At 45.3% G+C, this 23,118-nt stretch overlaps 1 protein-coding gene across 1 annotated transcript in view; it reads right to left on the bottom strand.

The window, feature by feature from the left end:
* RFC5 (replication factor C subunit 5) overlaps positions 1 to 23,118 on the bottom strand; it is a 58,697-nt gene that overhangs the window by 18,433 nt on the left and 17,146 nt on the right. Inside the window, exons 4-8 of the mRNA XM_044290787.1 lie at positions 21,292 to 21,371; positions 18,160 to 18,233; positions 17,006 to 17,165; positions 16,833 to 16,914; positions 15,955 to 16,084 (exon numbers count right to left, since the gene is read on the bottom strand). Of these exons, the coding sequence (XP_044146722.1) occupies positions 15,955 to 16,084; positions 16,833 to 16,914; positions 17,006 to 17,165; positions 18,160 to 18,233; positions 21,292 to 21,371 (526 nt within the window). The remainder of the gene's footprint in view (positions 1 to 15,954; positions 16,085 to 16,832; positions 16,915 to 17,005; positions 17,166 to 18,159; positions 18,234 to 21,291; positions 21,372 to 23,118) is intronic.

Raw genomic sequence — 23,118 nt, 5'->3', positions numbered from 1 at the left:
TGGGGATAACTTAGATAAAGCAGTAACAAACCTCTTAACCCAAGGATGATTTGCAAATTTAAACTGAAATAAGGCACTTAATGCTGAAATCTGCACTTTTAAAGTGCTAGGTCTAAGCTTTTTTTCTCCAACCCTCCTGTAAAAAAACTCAATACAAGTGGAATGTCTGGAACCTCTAGCACGTCCATCGGTCTACTGGCAAATATGTAAAAAGCCCTCCAAACTCTCAAATAGATATCTGAAGTGACCCTCTTACGAATCGCCAACAGAGTAGTGATAACATCCTCCAAGAGCCCTCTTTTCCTCAAAAACTCTGCTCAATAGCCAGGCAGTCAGGTGAAGACTTTTTACCTTTGGACCCTGAACTAACAGTCCCTTGAATACAGGAAGAACCCAAGGGGTGTCTATCGACATCCTGCGGAGCCAAGAAAACCAAACCCTCCTTGGCCAAAAGGGGGCTTATCACTATGACCGTGGCACTTTCCTCCCTGATTTGAAGACTCTTGGTAACAGCTTTAGAGGGGGGGAGGCATGAAGAAGGCCCTTCTTCCAGGATTGAGCCAAAGTGTCCACTGCCTTTGGCTGCTCCTTTGGGGAAAGGTAAAAAAAAAAAACTCCCTCAACTTTCTGTTTGACCTGGTGGCAAAAAGGTCTATCTCTGGGACACCCCATAAGGCTGAAATCTTGTTGAAAACCCTCTGGTCTAGTGACCATTTTCCCTGGCATAGATGATGACGGCTGAGGAAATCTGCTTTCACATTGTCCTCTCCCTTTAGATGTACTGCAGAAAGAGATGAGAGAGTCTTCTGCTAGATTGAAAATCTGGTGGCTTAGGGCCCTCAGACTCGGAGCTCTGGTACCTCCCTGCCTGTTGATATACACTACTGCTGTCACATTGTCTGAATAGATTCTGACGTTTCTGCCCCTGATGATCTCGGGAGACTGTCTCAATGCCAACCGGATTGCATTCAGTTCTTTGAAATTGTGAGACTGGGACAGGGAATTGTCGTCCCAGCTCCCCTGCAACAGAAGAGACTTCACATGGGCTCCCCATCCATGCTCAAGGAAAGGACTGCTTCTCTGCGCCACGGAAGCCCTCTCTGTAGCTTTTGTAGATCCATCTATCACTCCAAAGAAATCAGTTATGTGACAGAATCTCTGCATCCAGAGAGCATACACATTAGGGATCGTCCGATATAGATTTTTTTTTAGAGAAGATACCGATAATCTGTGAACAATCAGGCCGATAGCCGATAATTTATACTGATATTTTATATCTCATAATATATATTCTATTAGTTGGTAGTCACTGAGGTGGTGGAAATTTGCATTTGGCACTAGTATATTATAAATGTAAATTATAAATTAATAAAGCCCTTAGTTGGTAGGCGATTTACATTTATAACATACTAGTGCCAAATGCCAATTTCCACACCACCCCCCTCTTTACTGACTTTATTAACCCCTATCAGACTCAGATCAGCCCTTTATTAACCCCTATCAGACCTCAGATCAGACCTTTATTAACCCCCATCAGACCTTTATTAACCCCTATCAGATGAATAAAATAAAAAAAACTCCTCACCTCTCCTGCACCGCGGCTCCTCTTTATCTACGGGTCCGGCGTCTCGCTCCCCTGTGTTCTCCGGCCGGCGCTGTACTGTCACCTGACAGCGTAAGGTCATAGTGCGCGCACTACATCCTGGCGCTTTACGGGGGTCAGGACAGTGCAGCACGGGCCCCATCAAAGAAGACCTGGGAGGGTGAGTATCGGAAGCGCTTGCTGCGCTTCTTCCGCGCTCCCGGCATCCATAATGGAAGTGCTCACTAGTTTTCGCTATATACGCATTATCAGTATATTGGCAAGATTAGATGCCGATAATGAACAAAATCCTGAATATCGGCCAATAATATACTTCCGATTCACTGGGGCTGTTTCTTTGAGGCATCTAACCCGGAAAAAAGAAACCCCTTAGACTTCTTAGCTGCTCCCGCAAACTGTCTAGTTCTACCCTTCCTCCTGAAACATTCTGCATTAAACCTGGGACGGTAGCATCTCCTAGGGGGCTGCTGACTGGTGGAAGGAAAGCCCTTTTTTCTATCAGGGGCTTTTTCAAATAAATCATCAAGGATCGGCCCAAATAAGTATTCACCCTGACACGGAATGGCGCAAAGTTTCGCTTTAGAGCTAGCATCTCCATTCCAGCTTTTTAAACAGATAGCTCTACGAGCAGCGTTGGATAAGGCGGAAGCTCTGGCAGATAACCTTAATGAGTCCGCGGAAGCCTCGGCCAGGAAATCCAGAGCATTATATAACTAACACTGTGTTGAGACATATTGGCTACAGGAAGCAGGAGTAGGAGATCTGTTCATAGAGACCCAGTGGATTCACAGTTCTCAACCGATGAATCCACTGGGCCTCCTTACAAAGGATCCTTTTGTCCCAATCCCCACCCCTAGGGGATTCACGCACCACCTCAATCACGTGAAAACGCAGGGCTCTAAAATCGTTGAAATGATATTCCAAAACGTGTCTTGCTACTCTCTCTCCGATTTTTTATATCACCAATGTGATCTCTCAGCTCCCTTTTGGTTTTGCCCACATAATTAACCACTTAAGGACCACAAGTTTATACCCCCCTAGTGACCAGGCCCTTTTTTACAAATCGGCACTTCACAACTTTAACGGTTTATTGCTCGGTCATGCAACTTGGCACCCAAATGAATTTTACCTCCTTTTCTTCTCACAAATACAGCTTCCTTTTGGTGGTATTTGATTGCTGCTAAGATTTAATCAAAATAGGCCGCAATTTTCTCAAAAAGTGTGTATTTTTAACTTTATCTTGTTCAATTGTTCAAATATAATGACATTTCTATACAAGTTTGTGTCAGAATTTATTGTGCTACATGTCTTTGATAAAAAAAATCCAATAAGTGTATATTTATTGGTTTGCGCAAAAGTTATAGCGTTTACAAACCATGGTACAAAAATGTGAATTTCCGCATTTTGAAGCAGCTCTGACTTTCTGAGCACCTGTCATGTTTCTTGAGGTGCTAGAATGCCAGGATAGTATAAATATCCCACAAGTGACCCCATTTTGGAAAGAAGACACCCCAAGGTATTCCGTGAGGGGCATGGCGAGTTCCTAGAATTTTAATTTTTTTGGCACAAGTTAGTGGAAAATGATGTATTTTTTATTTTTCTTACAGTCTCATATTCCACCAACTTGTGACAAAAAATAAAATTTTACATGAACTCGCCATGCCCCTCACGAAATACCTTGGGGTGTCTTCTTTGCAAAATGGGGTCACTTGTGGGGTATTTATACTGCCCTGGCATTTTAGGGGACCTAAAGCGTGAGAAGTAATTTGCAATCCAAATGTGTAAAAAATGTCCTGTGAAATCCTAAAGGTGCTTTTTAGAATTTGGGCCCCTTTGCGCACCTAGGCTGCAAAAAGGTGTCACACATGTGGTATCGCCGTACTCAGAAGAAGTAGGGCAATGTGTTTTGGGGTGTATTTTTACATATACCCATGCTGGGTGAGAGAAATATCTCTCTAAAAGACAACTTTTCCCATTTTTTTTTTTTATACAAAGTTGTCATTTGACAGAGATATTTCTCTCACCCAGCATGGGTATATGTAAAAACTAAAAAAAGACACCCCAAATCACATTGCCCAACTTCTCCTGAGTACGGCGATACCACATGTGTGACACTTTTTTGCAGCCTGGGTGCACAAAGGGGCCCAAATTCTAAAGAGTACCCTTAGGATTTCACAGGGCATTTTTTACGCATTTGGATTCCAGATTTCTTCTCACGCTTTAGGGCCCCTAAAATGCCAGGGCAGTATAAATACCCCACATGTGACCCCATTTTGAAAAGAAGACACCCCAAGGTATTCCGTGAGGGGCATGGAGAGTTCCTAGAATATTTTTTTTTGGGCACAAGTTAGCGGAAAATGAAATTTTTATTTCTTTTTCCTCTTACAAAGTCTTATATTCCACTAGCTGGTGACAAAAAATATAAAATTTTACATGAACTCGCCATACCCCTTACGGAATACCTTGGGGTGTCTCCTTTCCAAAATGGGGTCACATGTGGAATATTTATACTGCCCTGGCATTTTAGGGGCCCAAAAGCGTGAGAAGAAGTCTGGAATATAAATGTCTAAAAAAATTTACGCATTTGGATTCCGCGAGGGGTATGGCGAGTTCATGTGAGATTTTTTTTGTCACAAGTTAGTGGAATATGAGACTTTGTAAGAACAAAAAAAAACTATTTTCCGCTAACTTGTGCAAAAAAATAAAAAATCTATGAACTCGCCATGCCCCTCAAAAGTGTCTTTATATGTTTTGCAGATCCGCAGTGTCCGTGTTTTGCGGATCCGTAAAACACATACGGACGTCTGAATGGAGCCTTACAGGGGGGTGATCAAGGGTTAATAAGTGACGGGTGGGGGGGGGGGGTGGGGGGGGGGGTTGTAGTGTAGTGCTACTTATTACAGAGCTGCCTGTGTCCTCTGGTGGTCGATCCAAGCAAAAGGGACCACTAGAGGACCAGGTAGCAGGTATATCAGACGCTGTTAACAAAACAGCTTCTGATATACCTTTCAAGGGTTAAAAAATAAAAAATCGCATCTACAGCCTGCCAGCGAATGATCACCGCTGGCAGGCCGTAGATCCACTTGTTTACCTTGCGATCCTGTGAGCGCGCGTTCACAGGAAATGTCAGCTCACGCGAGATGACGCCTTTCGGCGTTAGTATGACCGGGGAGAGCCGCCGCACTGACGCCTTTCGGCGTTAGTGTGACGACAGGAGGTTAAGTGGGCAAGGGCAAGTACATAAATAAACAACTCCTTCGGTTCTGCAATTGGCAAAATCCATCATCAAATAACTTATTTCAGTGGATACACAGGAGAAAATCTTAGATTTTTAAGATAAGTGGACAACAAATACAATCGCCTCCACATCTATAGGTCCCATGTGTGTGGGGTGGAGGAGGGTGCTTGAGAATGACTATGAATTAGTCTGCACCTTCTATACGTAATCAATGGTCTAGGGGGCAAAATGTCTCAGGTCTAAATCAGAAAGCAGAATGCCCCAGAATCTTCTAAGAATCCCTAAGATTTTCTGATTTTGGACATCATAGGTACCAATATTTCTCATTGTGTTTTGTCAGAAACGGGCCGTTCCCGTGGAGATAGTAAGGATTGTCTATCCCTATGAAGAGAGAAATGATAAGCGTCTCTCAAAACCTCAGGAGGATACCACCGTTGGGTAAATCTATTTTGCATGTCTTTAGCTTGTACCCTAAAGGATTTAATAGATGAACAGTTACTTTGTGTTCTCAAATATTGTCCCTTGGGGATCCCTCTTTTTAGATTCATGGGATAGTAGCTATCCCACCGCAATAAACTATTAGTAGATGTTGGTTCACGATTGGTGGCGATATGTAATTCACCATTGGCCTTAGTTATACGAATATTGAGAAAAGCGATACTTTGTGGTTCGATTTCAAAGGTGAATCTAAGGCCCACGATGTTATGATTTAGGGACTGAATCATACCAAAGAATCAAAATGTTGTCTATGTAGTGACCCCAGAAGACAACTGGGGGCACAAGGGCTCCCCATAGCCGTGCCCCCGAGTTGGTGGTAGTATCGTGACTCAAACAGGAAGTAGTTATGCGAGAGTACAAATTGTAAAATTGTAAGAACAAATTAATTGTGTGCCTGAAACTGGTTACCCCTAGATTTAAGAAAATGTTACTAGTGTATAAGGCCTCCACATCAATAGAGGCCAAGTATACATTATAACCAATTGTGATATTATCAATTTTCAACATAAGATCAGTAGTATCCCTACGACACGACAGGAGGGAGACCACAAAGGGATGGAGGATCTCATCAATGTACACGCTCATGTTTTGGGTGATAGAATCAACCCCTGATACAATAGGTCGGCCCTTCAGGGGAGGGAAAACTTTATGGATCTTGGGCAATGCATAGAAGGTGGGAACCTGAGGATATTTTGGCATCAGAAATTTGAGTTCATCACTAGAGATGACGTTATCTGCAAAAGCCTGTAACAGCAGTCTCCAGTTTAGCCAAGTATTCAGAAGTAGGATTACCATCAAGTACCCTGTAACAGGTCTTGTCGCTCAAAAAATTCAAGCCCATCTTACAGCATACTCGATGGTCCATTAGTACAATATTACCTCCCTTATCCGAAGGTTTAAGAATTAGGGAGGAATCATTCTCCAAGTTCTTAAGGGCTGTTAGTTCGTCTTTATCAAGGTTCCCTACACTGCAAGGATTATATTCAGGAATCCTCTCAATGTGCTCAACCACCAGATTCAAAAAGATATCTAATGCTGGATTATTCTGTGGTGGAGGCGTCTTGGTGCTTTTCTCTCTCAGGGAAGTGAAAGGACCTCTACCAGAGGGATGTTCCTTATCGATCAAAAGAGAGTACGAACTCCCTCAAGATCCTCGACATTAATCCCCAATTTGGTACGTGTTTCTCTATCATGAGTTTTATAAAATTTCCTCCACTCCAACTTACGTATGAATAAATTTATATCCTTGATCCAGTTAAACGCACTGAACTTAGTTGTTGGTACAAAGGATAGACCTTTGGATAGAACCCTTTCTTCTAATACATTTAATGTGTGTGTCGATAAATGAATGATCTGATTCTCCTGTTGGGTTATTTCGACTTTCCCTGTTTCTGTACAGCTCCCCCCCCCCCCCCCCCTGTCTCAGAGTTGATACGGCAACAAACCCATGCCCCCCTCTAAAAAAGAAGAGGAGGAGGATGAAGAGGCAGAGGACACAGACACCAACAGATGACAATTTTCCTGTCCTTGATTCTGGAGGCTGGGAATGGGATATTGCCCTGTTGTCTTGCCCCAACCATTGCCCCTCGCATTGGCCATCTTCTCTTTCCCCTCCCCCTAAACTGAGACTTTGTCCTGCAGGCTGTGCCGGCCGTTCTCTCGTTATCAGCTGAATTGATATCCGTAGTTGAATTATCTACAGACTGAGTACATGATGTATCGTTGACAAATTAAAAAAAAAATGGATTTTTTGTACTCACCGTAAAATCCTTTTCTCGTAGTATGCATTGGGGGGACACAGCACCATGGGTATATGTCCAACTACCACTAGAAGGCGACACTAGACATAAAAATGTGTTGGCTCCTCCCCGTTGGGCTATACCCTCTCCACAGACACTAGGCAGATCAGTTTGTACCAAAAGCAGTAGGAGAGAGAAAAAAGGCAAGGAACCAACAACTCCCGTACCGGGAAAGATCAAGAGATCAGCCCGGAGAAGTGGAAGTAAAAAAACACAGGGTGGGATCTGTGTCCCCCAATGCCTACTACGAGAAAAGGATTTTACGGTGAGTACAAAAAATCCAATTTTCTCGTGCATGGCATTGGGGGACAGCACCATGGGACGTCCCAAAACAGTCCCCGAGGGTGGGAAAAGAACAGCCATGCCACCTGTTGGGCATACAGGTGAGGAAGAACCATGTGACCCAACAGGAGAAAGCACGGAATAGGCAGAAGCCACATAACCGGGAAAAAACCCTAAGGAAGCCAAAGTGACGACTGCCAGCACCCCAGGACAAATGCCTGGGAGAACGACCCAAATGCAAGGAGAAGGCAAAGGGGAAAACTGAGCTCAGCCGAAGGCCGGAGAGAAAGTAGGACAGCATTGCGTATTGGAGCCACAGAACATCCTAATAGTCTCAGGAGAAGCACAAACACCCCGAGGCCAACCCCTGATGGGCCAGGGGCATGGAATCACTGAAGGCCAAGCGAGTGAGGGAAGCCATAGCAAGGCTCACATGTGAAGGGAGCAGGTCTCCCCTCACCGCAAAGCAGGTGAAGAAGTTAAGCGCCCTATTGAAAGGAAAAAAATCCCAAAGGCGCTAAGGGAAACCGCCAACCCTTGAAAGGAAGGGGGTTGTAAGTAAAAACCAGAAAAAGAGAAAAGATAAGACCTGCATCCCCAAACTAGGGGACGAGGAACGGGCCTCTGAAAACAAAATATCGCTGAGAAGCGCAAGACCGGAGAAACTCCGGCCAAATTAAGTATCAGGGAAAAAAGGGGACCAGATGCAGGCCCAGGAAATCTCAGCAGGGGCACACTGGAGTGAGGGAAGCCATAACAAGGCTCACATATGAAGGGAGCAGGACTCCCCCCACCGCGAAGCAGGTGATGAAGAGAAGCGTCCTATTGAAAGGTGAAATCCCCAAAGGCGCTAAGGGAAACCGCCAACCCTTGGAAAGGGAGGGGGTTGCAAGTAAAGGACAGGAAAAAGAAAAAAGATAAGATAAGATAAGCCCTGCATCCCAAAACAGGAGACAAGAAACGAGCCTCTGAACACAAAATAACGCTGAGAAGCTCAAGACCGGAGAAACTCCGGCCAAATGAAGTATTAGGGAGATGCAGGCCCAGGAAACTCAGCCGGGACACACTGGACTGAGAGAAGAAGGAGAGCGCTCCCAACAAACTAAGGAGGAAGGTACTACAAACAGGAGGAAGTCCCTCCCGAAGGAGACCATAAGGTGGAAATGCAGACCGTAGCACTAAACCACTCAACACCAGGTACTTGACGTGGGAGGATGGGAAGATGGACACAAATCCCAAGAGGTCCACAAGGCTATTGGAACCCGCAAGGGGAACAATCAACCCAGAATAGCCAAGAAAAAAATGAAAGGAACCATTATATGGGAAGGAATTGGCCATGGACAACTAGCCATTCAAAGAATAGTGGCTAGCAAACTGCATACATTGTCCTGGGGAGGGCAAGTACAGCGGCTTGGGTTGTACCACTAAAACAACAGACACCCAAATTCATAAGGAATGGCGAAGTCGCCATAAAAGAAACGGGAGTGACTACACGAAATGTAGAAACCAGCTGCGACCGACATACAGAAGACTCCCAGGGGGAGAGAGTACCAGATGGGCACAGACAATAGCAAGGTCCCAGGGGACTGCCCTCTGTTAGACAGTACAACTAAGCAGAGAATATAAGGGTACACCCGGACCCAGAAGGAACTATGGAACCCTGTCCGATGCCAGAGCAATCAGCAGAAAATTCACCTACCATGCAGGTGTGTGGCGCTCAGTGGCTCTGTCCCTAACTTATCACGGAGGATGTCCAGCGAAGGAGGAAATCCAGAGATGGCCAAAAACTGCTGCAGCAGCCGGTGCAGAACAAGCTACGTACCCCAACACGGAGAAGATCCAGTGGGGATCACTGTACTCCACCAGGAATGGTCCGCCCTGTAATAGAAAACAATGCGGGTACTCCTTTATAACATGGGGAACGCGGAGTGCAGCAGACAGTAGTATTTGATAGGGATGGCAGGAGCAACCCTAGCACAAAAGCCAACAACCACCTGGCCATGGTGTAGGGAGCGTGGATGTATGTGAACTACCCATCAGATCAGATAAGATGCCTTTATTGTCACTGTACAATACAATGTAATACAAAGTACAATACAATGAAATGTTTGGAGCAATCCTAGATGCCATGGACAGGGGAACAAGAACTGACATTAAACTAAAGCATTACACTAGGGAAAAAAAAAAAAAAAAAACATTGCACTAGAAGGCATTACTATATACAGTTTACAGCATATATATAGCAAGTGCAAAGTAGGAAGTGCTTATGGGGTCATGAATGCAGCAGTCACTTTCAGTCTGTGGTAGTTTCTATCCTAGGAAGGGTCAATAATCTCTGAGCATTTAGGAGACTGATTGCTTTGGGGTAAAAGCTGTTCTTCAGTCTAGTGGTGCGGGCATGTAGGGCTCTAAGACGCCTATCAGAGGGTAGGGGAGTGAAAAGGCTGTGGCCAGGGTGAGTTGGATCCCCGCAGATAATTTTTGCCCTGCTGCTGCAGCGAGCAGTGAAGATGTCATCCAGTGATGGTAACCGAGTACCAGTGATTCTTCCAGCCATTCTGATGAAGCGCTTGAGGGTCTTCTTGTCCTCAGAAGAGCAGCCGGAGTACCACACTGTAATGCAGTATGTGATAACAGATTCTATGGTGCACCTGTAAAAATTGACAAGCAGCTGTTTTGGGAGTTTGGGACTTCTCAGAAAAAGCCTCTGAAGGCTTTTTTTTTGTAATTTCTGTTGTGTTTTTTATCCATGATAGGTCCTGACTAATATGAACTCCCAAGAATCTGGAACTTTGAACTATCTCCACGTTTCCACCACTAATGCTAATGGGATGGTGTCCATTTAGTTTTTTCTTCCTAAAATCCAGAATTAGCTCCTTTGTTTTCTTGGTATTGAGTATGAGGATGTTGTTCTTACTCCATCTCTCTAGGTGCTCAACCTCTTTCCTATAGGCTGTTTCATCATTGTTGGAGATTAGGCCTATCACGGTCGTGTCATCTGCAAATTTTATAATGGTATTGGTATTGTGAATAGGTTTACAGTCATTTGTGAAGAGGGAGTAAAGGAGAAGGCTCAACACACAGCCTTGCGGTACCCCAGTGTTTAGTGTTAAGGATGAAGAAAAGTGCTTCCCCATGCGTACGATTTGTGGTCTTTTTGTAAGAAAATCCAGTATCCAGTTGCACAGGTGTGAGCTGAGACCCAAGTTGTTCAGTTTCGTTGCCAACTTGTTGGGAGGGATAGTGTTAAAGGCCGAGCTGTAATCAATGAACAGCATCCGCACATAGCTGTCTCTCTGCTCCAGGTGTGACAGCGCAGTGTGAAGGGCAAGTGAGACAGCATCCTCAGCCGACCTATGTGCTCTGTAAGCAAACTGGTATTGGTCCATGGAGGTGCAGATCAGTCCTATACTGGGAACACCAGAAATAGCAATAGACCGACAAGGTGGAGAAGGGGGTTGGGCTGGCCCACCCCTGCCAGATATAGTTACCGTGTACATGCTGAAACAGGTTGACAGTTGTGGACAGTGCCTTGAGAAGTACAAGGAGCACGACAGTCACGGAGTGGCAGATGTATGGAAAAACCAAAAAGGTAAGTAACCAACATCCGCAGCACAGATTAGAGCTCGGGGAAGGAAGCACCCAGTAATACAGAAACTGTATGGGCCACAGATTGCACCACAGGGCCCAGCACGTGGGTACTATAAATACACGTCTAAAACCGAGGTAAAGTGGCTGCATGTTGCACTCTAAGGAGGGTGGAAACAAAGCCACAGCATCCGGGAAAGAGACCGCATTTGGAGGGAGCAGGTCCTCAACCTGTAAGGTAGAAATACGGCTGTGTAGTGTAGAGATACGACCAGAGAGGTGCAAGGGTACGGCATCTGGAGATGGTAGAGGTACTAGATTTAAGATTAGAGCGATGTGGCCGCATGGAGCACCCTAGGACCAGAGAAGTGCAAGGGCTGCCCCTTAGCAAAGGAACCTATATTCCGCTCGGGAAGGGGAAAATAGGGCCGCACAGTACCACAAAGAACGACAGGTGCACACCAAAATTAAGTAAGTGCAATGGCAACTGAAGGAGGCCCTCTATGCCAGCAGAAAAGAGGGAAACAGGGCCGCATAGTACACCATAGAGTCAGATGGATGTAACGGCTGCAGCATCAGAGACGGTGCAGGAACTCCACCTAAGGAGGGAGTAAGATGGCTGTTTGGTGCACACTATGATGAGGTAGGTGCAGTGGCCGCGGCAATAAAAGGTGGCCTCGATATCTCATCCAGTAAGGGAGAAATAGTGCCGCAAGGTACACCATAAGGCCAGACAGGAGCAACGGCAACAGCCTCTGGAGACAGTGAAGGTACTCTACCATGAAGGGAACAAGGCAGCAGCCTGGTGCCCACTAGAACCAAACAGAGGCAATTGCAACAGCAATTGAGAGTGGCCTCTATATCTCGCCGAAAAGGGAGAAATAGTGCCGCACGGAACACAATAGAGCCCGCCAGGGATACTGGATACAGCATCAGTTGATGGTGTAGGTACTCTATCCGTGAAGGGAGCAAGGTGGCTGGAAACAGACAGCTGCAATTGCTACGGCAATTGAAGGCGGCCTGTATATCTCGCCCAAAAGGGGGAAATAGAGCCGCATGGAACACCATAGAGCCAGTCAGGAGAAATGGCTACAGCATCTGGAGTAGGTGTAGGAACTCTACCAATGAAAGTAACAAGGCAGCTGGAAACAGACAGATGTAATCGCCACAGCATAGAAGCCGGCCTGTATTCTCTGGTACAGGCACTACAAAAGAACCTTTAGAGGCCGAGAAGGGTTGCCAACCCTACAAGTGGCGTCTGCCTGAATTATCAGCTAGCCCAGAACATAGCCCCTGGATAAAGGAACCAGGAAGGTCTGTCGTGTACAGCCTACGAAGCACAGTGACGGCTGCCCTACCTGTGCGGTAATTACCTGTGCAGGCAGGAGAGCGCCATACGAAAGTCCACTAGAGGGGTACCAAATCCGGGTAGGGTAGGTACCACCATGCATGGTTGACTTGACCACACAGAGGGAGTCTGCATGGTGGAAGACCGCCTGATACTCTGTTCCGAGGGAATCGGTGCAGATGTGTCCCCAGAGGCAACTGACCGAGAAGGCTTCGTCACCAGCCTCAGGCCTGTCCTGGGGGGACCCGAGGATGCCGAGGAGGGGTGGAAGCTAGTTGAGACCACCCGAGGAGGGTCCGTGGGCTACTCCCTGCGTGACTCTGTACCTGAGCGTGACCCATCTATAGGGAGGACCCTGGGGAGGGGGGGGAGAGACCGCAATTTGTAGGCAGCGCTCCAGCGACCCCGCCAGGGATTGGGCGAGTCAGGCAAGGTTCCCATGGCTTGACATGGAGGGATCCCATTCAGAGGGGACCTACACACAAAAAGGGTGGGAGGGGGACAAGGCGACTACATAGAAACCTCCGTAGACAACGGACGCACGTGAAATACGCGGCGATCCGATAGGGAGGCTGGGAGAGGAGGCCACCATAGAGCAGCAGGGCTGTCCCATCTATCCCCGGATGTCACATCCCCCAAGAGGTGCTGCTGCAGCTATAGAGCAGGTGGAAGGGCTGCAGGAGAATGCAGCAATAGAAAGGGGAGGGAGGGAAAAGAGCCTGCGGAGAAATTCAGCCAGAGGCTGCCTACCAGACCCCAGTAACTGCAGCGCACCCCAAGCAAAAGACCAGAAGATGGCGACCGGAGAGAGAGGGGGCCGACAGCCGGAGGAAGAACCGCCCCTCTGAGAGAGAGAGGGAACCTGGGGCTGGATTGGCAGGCAGGAGAGGCCCCTCCAAGGCTCCCCCCCCCACGGAGGGGAGGAGATGGAGTAAGCCCGAGAAGGGAGAAAGTGGGCGGGGAGTTGCGGCCTAGTAGGCCCCGAAAAGCTGGGGACTAAATTAGTGGAGCGTGGCCGAACGAACGGCCGCGATCGCGATAGTGCCCCAGAGCAGCCGCGACGAACGGGGGCCAGGTGGGGGAGAGAACAGAAGAAGCGACCCCCAGAGAGGGAAAAACGGAAGGCCAGGATACAGCAGAGAGATAAAAGTGTCTGTTGGGCCTGAACCCACAACCTGCTGTATCAGCGGTAAGGGACTTATCAGAGGCAAGGCATTTTCCCCACACAGCAATGGAGCTGTATTAGGTATGCGGGAAGGGAGGAGATAAAGCGCCCAGGCCCGGGAAGGTAATGGACCATGTGATTAGCCCAGTGACGTCACCACAGGTACTGAAGAAAGAACAGGAGACCGGCAGCTGCGCGATCAATTGGAGGAGGGGAGTTAATTTTTTATATATTTTTGTAACCCTCATTGGCACTTCCCACTGCGCCACCTATGTTTATTATACTGGGGGGGGGGGCGCACTCAATGTTTATTATACTGGGGGGGCGCACTCAATGTTTATTATAGGGGGGGGCGGCGCACTCAATGTTTATTATACTGGGGTGTTGATGGGGGGGCGCACTCAATGTTTATTATACTGGGGTGTTGGGGGCGCACTGCGCCACCAATGAAGATAACTGACGTGTTAATACAAATACAGGAGGCGGGTGCCGGAATGAAATAGCCGGCACCCGACCTCTGACAGGGAGCTGCGATCAGCGGCAGTTAACCCCTCAGGTGCAGCTCCCTGTCATAGAGGTCGGGTGCCGGCTATTTCATTCCGGCACCCGCCTCCTGTATTTGTATTAACACGTCAGTTATCTTCATTGGTGGCGCAGTGGCCACAGCCCCTCCCCTCCTCCTCCCATCTCTCTTCTTATTGGCGGAGGCGGCGGCAGCACAGGGGGGAGGGAGAGACTACTTCTCCACTGCGCTCTGCGCTGCTGAGAAGAACATCGGCGGCGGCGGGGCAGAGAACGATCAGCTCCTGTGCCCCACCGCTGTATTCAGAGCTGCAGCAGCCGGTCTTTTCACAAATGGCGACAAGACTAAAAAGTCTTGTCGCCATTTGTAAATTCTAAGTCGCATTGGCGACCATTTTGGTCGCCATCTAGAGCCCTGCCATGGTGCTGTGTCCCCCAATGCCATGCACGAGAAACTCTTTTTTTCTCTGAACTCGGTCAAGTCTCGAATAAACTGTCTATGTTTTCTCTCTTTTAGTATTTCTATCTTGGTGCCCACATCATGTGTTTTTCTTCTACCAATCGCAGCACTTATTTATTAACTAAGTGCTGAATGTCCCCTGATGAACCATTTGGATATCTCCTTTTGGGGAAATGCGTCGGGAAGAGTGTAGAAAGTAGCAGGGACATCCAGGGTCTCTGAGGGTTTAGCCACTGATAAGTGGGGTCTCTGCTTTAAGGCAGGAGTAGCCGTCAGGGACATTTCAGGGATAGTAGACCTTCCCCACCCCACCTTGTCGGCTGCTAACCTACAGACTACCTGGTGTCAAGTAACTGTGTGAGCCTTTCAATACTTGAGACTATCAGGTGTCAAGTAACCGTGAGTTTTACAGCAACCACCTCTGGTGATTTAACTTATGCTATATCAAATGTGCAGTTGTCATATTGTATATTGTCCCTGTTGCTTTCTAATATGGTATATGCACTACACTGACTGTTGCATCTTAAGTGTAGGCACAAGACATTAAGTTATCTATATATTATCTATCTTTTGGGGTTTGGTTTTTATATTCTAATATTTATATTAAAAGTAATTTTTTAGGGGTTTTCTTGCTCAGTGATATTTCTAATTCCCTATAGATATATGGATTTGTATATTCCTGTGAGTTCTGATCTGCAGGACAGGGCGATTGCCATAAAAACAAACCCCCGAAAAACAATGGTGAAATTGTGTTTTTCTTCTCAATTGTTCCAATACAAGATATGGTAAAATAAATGGAAACACTAATAAAAAATAAAATAAAAAGTAATAAAGTAAAAAATTCATGGTTCTTGGAAAGCAGGGAGTAAAAAAAAAAAACGAAAACATTAGAACAGGCCGAGTCCTAAAAGGGCAAAACCCTTAATACAATTCATTTAGTGGATGCACATTGTTCTGACAGTTATATTATAGGGACAACCACTTTAATGGGGTTCTACACCTTTTTATTACTGATGATCAGCCAATCAGCTGTTGGGAGAAGGCAGCGACGCTAACAGTAGCGTGACTGCTATGTTATGTGGCCTGGGTGCAGCTCAGAGCCATTGAAGTGAATGGGGCCGAGCTATGCCTAGGCCAGTGAAATAGTTGTAACGTCACTGGCATGCAGGGAGAAGGCTGCGGGGCTACTGGGAGCGCCACTGCCTTCTCAAACAGCTGAGAGGTGGGGGTTTCGGGTGTCCGATCAAGGATAGATCATCAGTAATAAAACCGTAACATAGTACTCTCTCCATATTTAAGAAAGCCATAGGCAGACTGCTAGCTTTTTTGAACGATTACTTAATTATTCTTAATATTTTACACAACACACGACGGAAAGCATGTATTTGTCTGGCAAAGTGACGCCAGCCAATGATTGCCAGGACAACTATTGTTGACAGAAGAAAGGATACGTTTATATGCTGTGGTGAAATCCTTGTTTAGCATCCAATCCAGAATGTTAGCAATGTCTGCTCTCAGTGGATGACCAGTGCAGGTATATACTGTATCCTCAGTCACTTTTCCATAAGCCATGTTTGTACTCTGAAGAACATAGGCAAAAATTAGAGTCAGAAAAATTACCTTTTTTTTTAACCTAAAAACAAGAAGTCTAAACTTCAGATCTTTGAGTCATCCAGCCAAAGAATAAACACATAATATCCGTAGGAGAGATCATCAATATCCGACTATCTATCCTTGAACGTTCAGCCTTTTAAAAAAAGATATGCAGGGGAATCCTCCTTGTCCTGTGACGTCATATCCATCAGTCACATGGCCTTCATGTAACTCAGCGTCATTTAATTATATAGCATAGTCACTAGATAAAGCAGTCAAAGTACAGCACTGGGTTTTGTACAGTATCAAGAAGCGGCAGCCCTTGTCCAGGCGACAAAGTAGGAAATGTTGAGTTCTGCTAGGGGCTTTGACACTTACAAAGATACATTATTAAATAAAAAAAGAGTTTTTTTTCAGGACTTGATGAACTAACCAAAGAGAATGGGAGCAGTACTAGAGTGAATGGAGCCTACTTCTGGCAGCAGAGCTTGTCAGAACAGCCGATCAGCACACATTTATGACTTATCCCAAGGACAGGACATCAATAAGCCCGGGAAAACCCTTTAATCAGTAAAGAATATTTGGCCCATGTAGCATATAAAAGTAAAAAAAACTGGTAAAATTGACTGTCTGGTGTCACAACTAAGGGGAATGTTTTACATGCAGCTTCACAGAGCTTCCAAAATAATAAGATGCCACGTCTTCAGTGAGCTCCCCACTTGCATTTATGTCTTACCTGCAATATATTTAGAGCTCTACGCATATCGCCACTAGACAGGGTGACCAAAGCCTTCATTCCATCTGGAGTAATATCCACACTGTTTGAAAAAGAAAGAGGTAGAAGAATAGCATCATTTTTGGAGATTCTGCAATGTGCATATGGAATTTAGAGATCAATATATTACATACTTCTCCTGTTGAACTACATGTTCCAGCCTGGGCACCATCATTTCTGAGCTGAGGGGACCAAAGCGAAACCTTGTGCATCGGGACTGTAAAGCTGGGATGATCTTTGACAAGTAATTGCAAATCATGCAAAATCTCGTGTTTTCTGTGAACTTCTCAATCACTAAGAGAAAAAGAATTGAACACAACAGTTACATACTGCGCAAAGCACTCGTATGTTTCATTCATAAAATATCATTCCCTGGCTTTAGCATTAAAGGGAATCTGTCAGCACTAAAATATTTTTTTTGCGGGGCTACGTAACGGAGCAAGGGATGCGGACAGCACACAGAGTGCTGTCCGCATTTTTTGCGGCCCCATTGAAGTGAATGGGTACGCACCCGGGCTGCAAAAACTGCGGCTCGGATGCGGACCAGAACAACGGTCGTGTGCATGAGGTCTTACTCTAGTTTGGGGGTGTTTTGGATCTGACAGATCCCCTTTAATACACCAGTCCAAGGCCCCATTCGACAACCGTATTTTTTGTCCGCATCTGATCCGCATTTTATTTGCGGATTGGATGCAGACCCATATTTCAATGGGTCTGCAAAAATGTATGTCCTTTCCGCAGTCCTGCAAAAAAGATAGAAGATGTCCTATTCTTGTCTGTTTTGTAAAAAAATAAATAAAGAACAGGCATTGTTACAATGGGTCCAATGTGGATCCAAGTTTTGTGGACAGCAAGATACACACAGTTGTGAGAATGCATACTAAAATAGGCGACAGCGTGCCTGAAGATAGAAACTGCGGCAAAGAGGGTTGAAAATTTCCCCCAATATGCACAATGATGAGTACAAAAATAAACTATTATATCAGTCGGCTAATTAGTATGGCAGGATTTATGGTCACAAATGGCAGACCTCTCCCCAAAGTAGCAATTCTAACATTAAACCCCAATAAAATGATGACAGGAACTCCTCTCTACGCCCAAGCTACATTAATCACAGCCAGCAGGTAGCAGTAGCAGCAATAAGCACGACAGACAAGCTGCCTGTGTAAGTTCAGCTGCTGCAGCATAAAGACGTGGCAGATTGTTATGTCTATCTAGGATTTTCAGAAGTCCTGGTAATTTTGTAACGCTTCCAGGCATATGGCAGTCGAGTAGTGTGCCACTTTACCTCGTCTCAAAGCATTCTGTGCATCTTGAGTCATTGCATCTGCTTCATCCAAGATCACAAGCTTAAAACCCTTTCTGCAACACAAAGAGAGGCAGATGTCATACTGATACAAGAAAACTAGACATCTTATACCGCACACTAGTGTACCATTATACAGACTAAGAACTTGGCACCGTAACATTGTATGTGACAGTGGAAGGTGTGACCCAGACATTATGAACAGATTAGAGCAAGCTTGTTAGGTATCATATATGCTTAGTGGATGAAATCTTCAGCGAGGGAGAAGAGATAGATGGGTAGCTGTGGCTAAACAAGGTTATTGGTTCTGTGCTAAAGAGAAACACACTGTTAAAGGGTGGCAGCATGAAGGGACACCACAGCAAGCTCCACGGGACAGTTGGCAAGGCACCAAGTGAATATCATGCAGGTTCCCATCAACTAGAGTTGGACCCATGCATGATACTCAGGGACTGCTGACTGAGCCCAGCGTGCTTTACTGCCTTGCCATACCAGATGACAGATCAGGTGGGATATACCTGCATAACCCATTTAAATAGTATCTGCTGCCAACAATTATGCCACCAATCACGTTAAATGGGGTTATGCGACTGACGCGGTTTAGTCCTATGCAGCTAGCTTATGTATGCACTACAGAAATACTGCCATGTTTAACGCATTAAATACTTTCTATGGTGATTATCTTACATTTGATCTTCATAATTGACCTCCAGAGATAAAAGGAAGAACTGTTCAACTGGAACTTCGTCTGTTCAGATGCTCTAGACGGGAAGCTACTATTCGTTCCGTCACCGTAGCTCACTGGGATGTTTTTTTATGTTTGCCCAGTATCCCAGAGAGGCCTTGGTACCCCTCTGGTAGATATCAATTACAGCAAGTGCATGACTTAATGCCCAAGTGTGATACATGATCTGATATTAGGCCTGATTCACACAACTGTGCACAGTCCAGGAAACACTGCACGTGTGTCAGCCGCATCTCCCCTGACCCGAACTGACTGCATAATCCTATCTGATCATGGTCTATTGTACTGAGCTCACAAGATAGTAATAGCCTTTCTGTTGCATTCTCCCACCACTCTTCAGTGTACTCTTCTGAGATGTTACGGGTCATGGCGGTCCATCGCTGCAATCCACGTTACTGAAACAAGTGGTGATTGGCTGCTATGGTGACATGACGCGTTATCCCTTAAGAAGACATTTCCCAGAAGAGTACATGGAGTAAAAGCAAGGAATTTGAGCAGAAATGGAAAGCTAAGTGGGAAACAATTTTGAACTGCTGGAGAGATACTTTGAAAACCTATACAACCTCTAGTTAAGGTAAACTCGGGTTTGTCTATTCTGTGTGAACATGGACCATCATGAATTTGTAAACCGATATTTTATTTTTTAAACTTCATTCTCAAATTTGGCAATACTGGGTCACTAAGGACCGATTCACATGACCGTGCTCAGTCCAGGATATCCCGGACCAACCAGACTGCATCATAGCAATTTATGATACAGTCAGTTCCTATCTGATCATGGGTCTATTGTACTGTACTCAGATGATGCGAGCTCAGTACAGTTGACCCACGATCAGACTGGAACTAAATGTTTCATAAATGACTATGATGCGGTCAGCTCGGGTCAGGGGGCTGTGGTCAGTTCTGGAGATGCGGCTGACACACGGCCCGAGCAGAGTCATGTGAATCAGACCTTAGTAACCCAGTATTGCTAAATTTAAGGATGAAGTTTAAAAAAATATATATGGAAAGTCCATGTTTACACAGAATAGATTTGCCGTAGAAAGATGTGTCAGTGGATCCACACACTGATTAACCCCACTGTAATTCAATGGAGCTAAGGCTACTTTCACATTTGCGTTCGGGGCTCCGCTTATGAGTTCCGTATAAAGGCTCTCACAAGCGGCCCCGAACGTATCCGTCCAGCCCTAATGCATTCTGAGTTGATACGGATCTGCTCAGATTGCATCAGTCTGGCAGCGTTTGGGATCCGCTCCGCTCAGCAGGCAGACACCCAAACGCTGTCCGCCTGGCCGTGCGGAGGCAAACGGATCCGTCCAGACTTACAATGGAAGTCAATGGGGGCGGATCCGTTTGAATTTGACACAATATGGCTCAATTTTCAAACGGATCCGTCCCCCATTGACTTTCAATGTAAAGTCTGGACGGAGCCGTCTGCGGCTACTTTCACACTTAGAATTTTTTTCACAATATAATGCAGACGGATCCGTTCTGAACGGATCCCATCGTCTGCATTATATGAGCGGATCCGTCTCAGACGGATCCGCTCTGAACGCAAGTGTGAAAGTATAAACCCAAAACTAGACTAGAACAGCATGATTTAAATAAATACAAAAATCTTTTATTGGACATACATTTGTTAAAACATACATACACTATAATTAATATATATATATATATATATATATATATATATATATATATATATATATATATACACATACACATATATATATATATATATATATATATACACACACACACATATATATATACACACAACATGGACCAGGACTGCTTGGTCTGTATTCACTTGTACTATGTATTTTCCCTAGGTCATTGTTTAGGTTGAGCACTATGCACTTTATACATTTTTGACTGTAGGCTGTGACTGAGTATACTCTGCACAGCTTGGGATTATTTATTACTACATTTTACAACAGACCTGTAGAGATTATCCTGTGTGGCTTTGTGCTGCTTATATATATATGGATATGTATGTTTTAACAAATGTATGTCCAATAAAAGATTTTTGTATTTATTTAAATCATGCTGTTCTGAGTCTAGTTTTGGGTTTATACGCCTAGTTGGTCTAGGACAGCAACAATACCGGGCGTTCATTCGCTTTGCGTTTATTTGGGATTGCAAGTGTGAAAGTAGCCTAACCTGTGGCTTCTATGTGCAGCAACCAAGGCAGTGAAGAACAAGCTGTAGATTTTTAAAATCAGCAGCCCATTCATTATTCCACACAGATTTTTTTCCAGCTCGTGTGAACTGTGCCACCAATGGGATTTTAGCAGCTCCTGTCGAGATGCTATACACATTAACATGCACTTACTGTATAGGAGAACATTTAAAAATCCACTTACTTAAATATTGTTCTTGTGCTGGCAAAACTTAAAATGGGGCCTCTGACAATATCTATGCCACGATCATCAGATGCATTTAACTAGTAATGAAAAGTGCAACATTAAACATTTATGCAAACACAAACTTTTTGGACAACATATATTGGGGGGAGATTCAGACCTACTAGTGCACCCAACTCACCCCAGTGCAGTGTGACTATTCAACATGGTGCACCTTAAGGGGGTATTTCCAACTCATAAAGAGATGACATAATATTAGGATTTATTCCAGACTCCACCCACCCTGAACATGAAAGGGCCATAGGACTGTTGTAGTGCTGCATATCAATCACAGTTTTTTCCCTGAAGGCTATGTTCACACATGTAAAAAAAATATAATATATATATATGCAAAATTCCGCTGTATAAAACGGCTGTTTTACACAGTGTCATACATGTTCCAAACGCCACTCCCCATTGATTTCCATGGGACACGTGCATCCTTGTGCACATATTTTAACGAAGCAGTTTTGAAAATCGCTTCAGCGGCACGTCACTTCAGTAAAGCATATTTTAGCCACATTCTACATTGAAGTCAATAGGAAAAAAGTTTACACTGACGAGGACGCATACCTGGAGAAAATTTGGTGGCATTTATGCTACCATAAAAACGCAAAGGGGCCGATTTTAATTCTGAGCTTCCATTGATTTTTCAGCCAAATAGTGGATCCAGCAACCTAACTTTTCACTTGAACAGGACAGAGCTGCAGTCCCCATCTACAGAAGGTGACTTGGAATGCTGCTGTCAATGGAGAGGCTGTGAAGCAGCCGCATTGCTGAATGAATGCCAAGGCCCCTTCATTCTCAGGACCCGTGGAATCCCAGGGGGTCAGGACCCAATGATCATAAACTTTAGCGATAGGTTATCAATTTTTCTGCGCAATTAGCTTATTTTATTTATTATTATTTTTTTTTAGATCATCTATTACATTCCTATAGTAAGAACCTTTCTGTTTCATTCTCCCACCACTCTTCAGTGTACTCTTTTGAGATGTTACGGGTCATGACGGTCCATCGCTGCCTACGCAATCCACGTTACTGGAACAAGTGGTGATTGGCTGCTATGGTGACATGACGCGCTATCCCTTAAGATGACATTTCCCAGAAGAGTACATGGAGTAAATGCAAGGAATTTGAGCAGAAACGGAAAGCTAAGTGGAAAACAAGTTTGAACTGCTGGAAAGATACCTTGAAGACCCAGAAAACCCTTAAAGGGGTATTCCCATCCCAGACAATGGGGGTTAGGATGGGACCCCTCCATTCATTTCTATGGGGCTGCCGAAAATAGCCAAGCGCTGGCTCAGCTGTTTCCGTCTGCCCCATAGAAATGAATGGGAGCAAGGGGCGCAAGTGCACGGTGCGCTCCCATTCACTTCTATGAGAGCAGCGGGAAGCAGCGATTGGTGGTGGATGGACCATGGGAAATCCGGGGTCCTCCAGCCACAGCATTCCCTGCTCCGTTCTCGTTGTAGGTGCGGGTCCCAGGGGTGGGACCCACACCTATCAGACAATGGGGGCATAATATGCCCCCATTGTCTGTGATGGGATAACCCCTTTAACCACTTCAGCCCCGCTAGGTGAAACCCCCTTCATGACCAGAGCACTTTTTACACTTCGGCACTACACTACTTTCACCGTTTATCGCTCGGTCATGCAACTTACCATACAAATGAATTTTACCTCCTTTTCTTCTCACTAATAGAGCTTTCATTTGGTGGTATTTCATTGCTGCTGGCATTTTTACTTTTTTTGTTATTAATCAAAATGTAACGATTTTTTTGCAAAAAA

This window comes from Bufo gargarizans, chromosome 1, assembly GCF_014858855.1.
Source record: "Bufo gargarizans isolate SCDJY-AF-19 chromosome 1, ASM1485885v1, whole genome shotgun sequence".
Taxonomy (NCBI): Eukaryota; Metazoa; Chordata; class Amphibia; order Anura; family Bufonidae; genus Bufo; species Bufo gargarizans.
The sequence above is the reverse complement of the archived record's forward strand: the minus strand, read 5'-3'. Positions and strand labels throughout refer to the sequence as shown.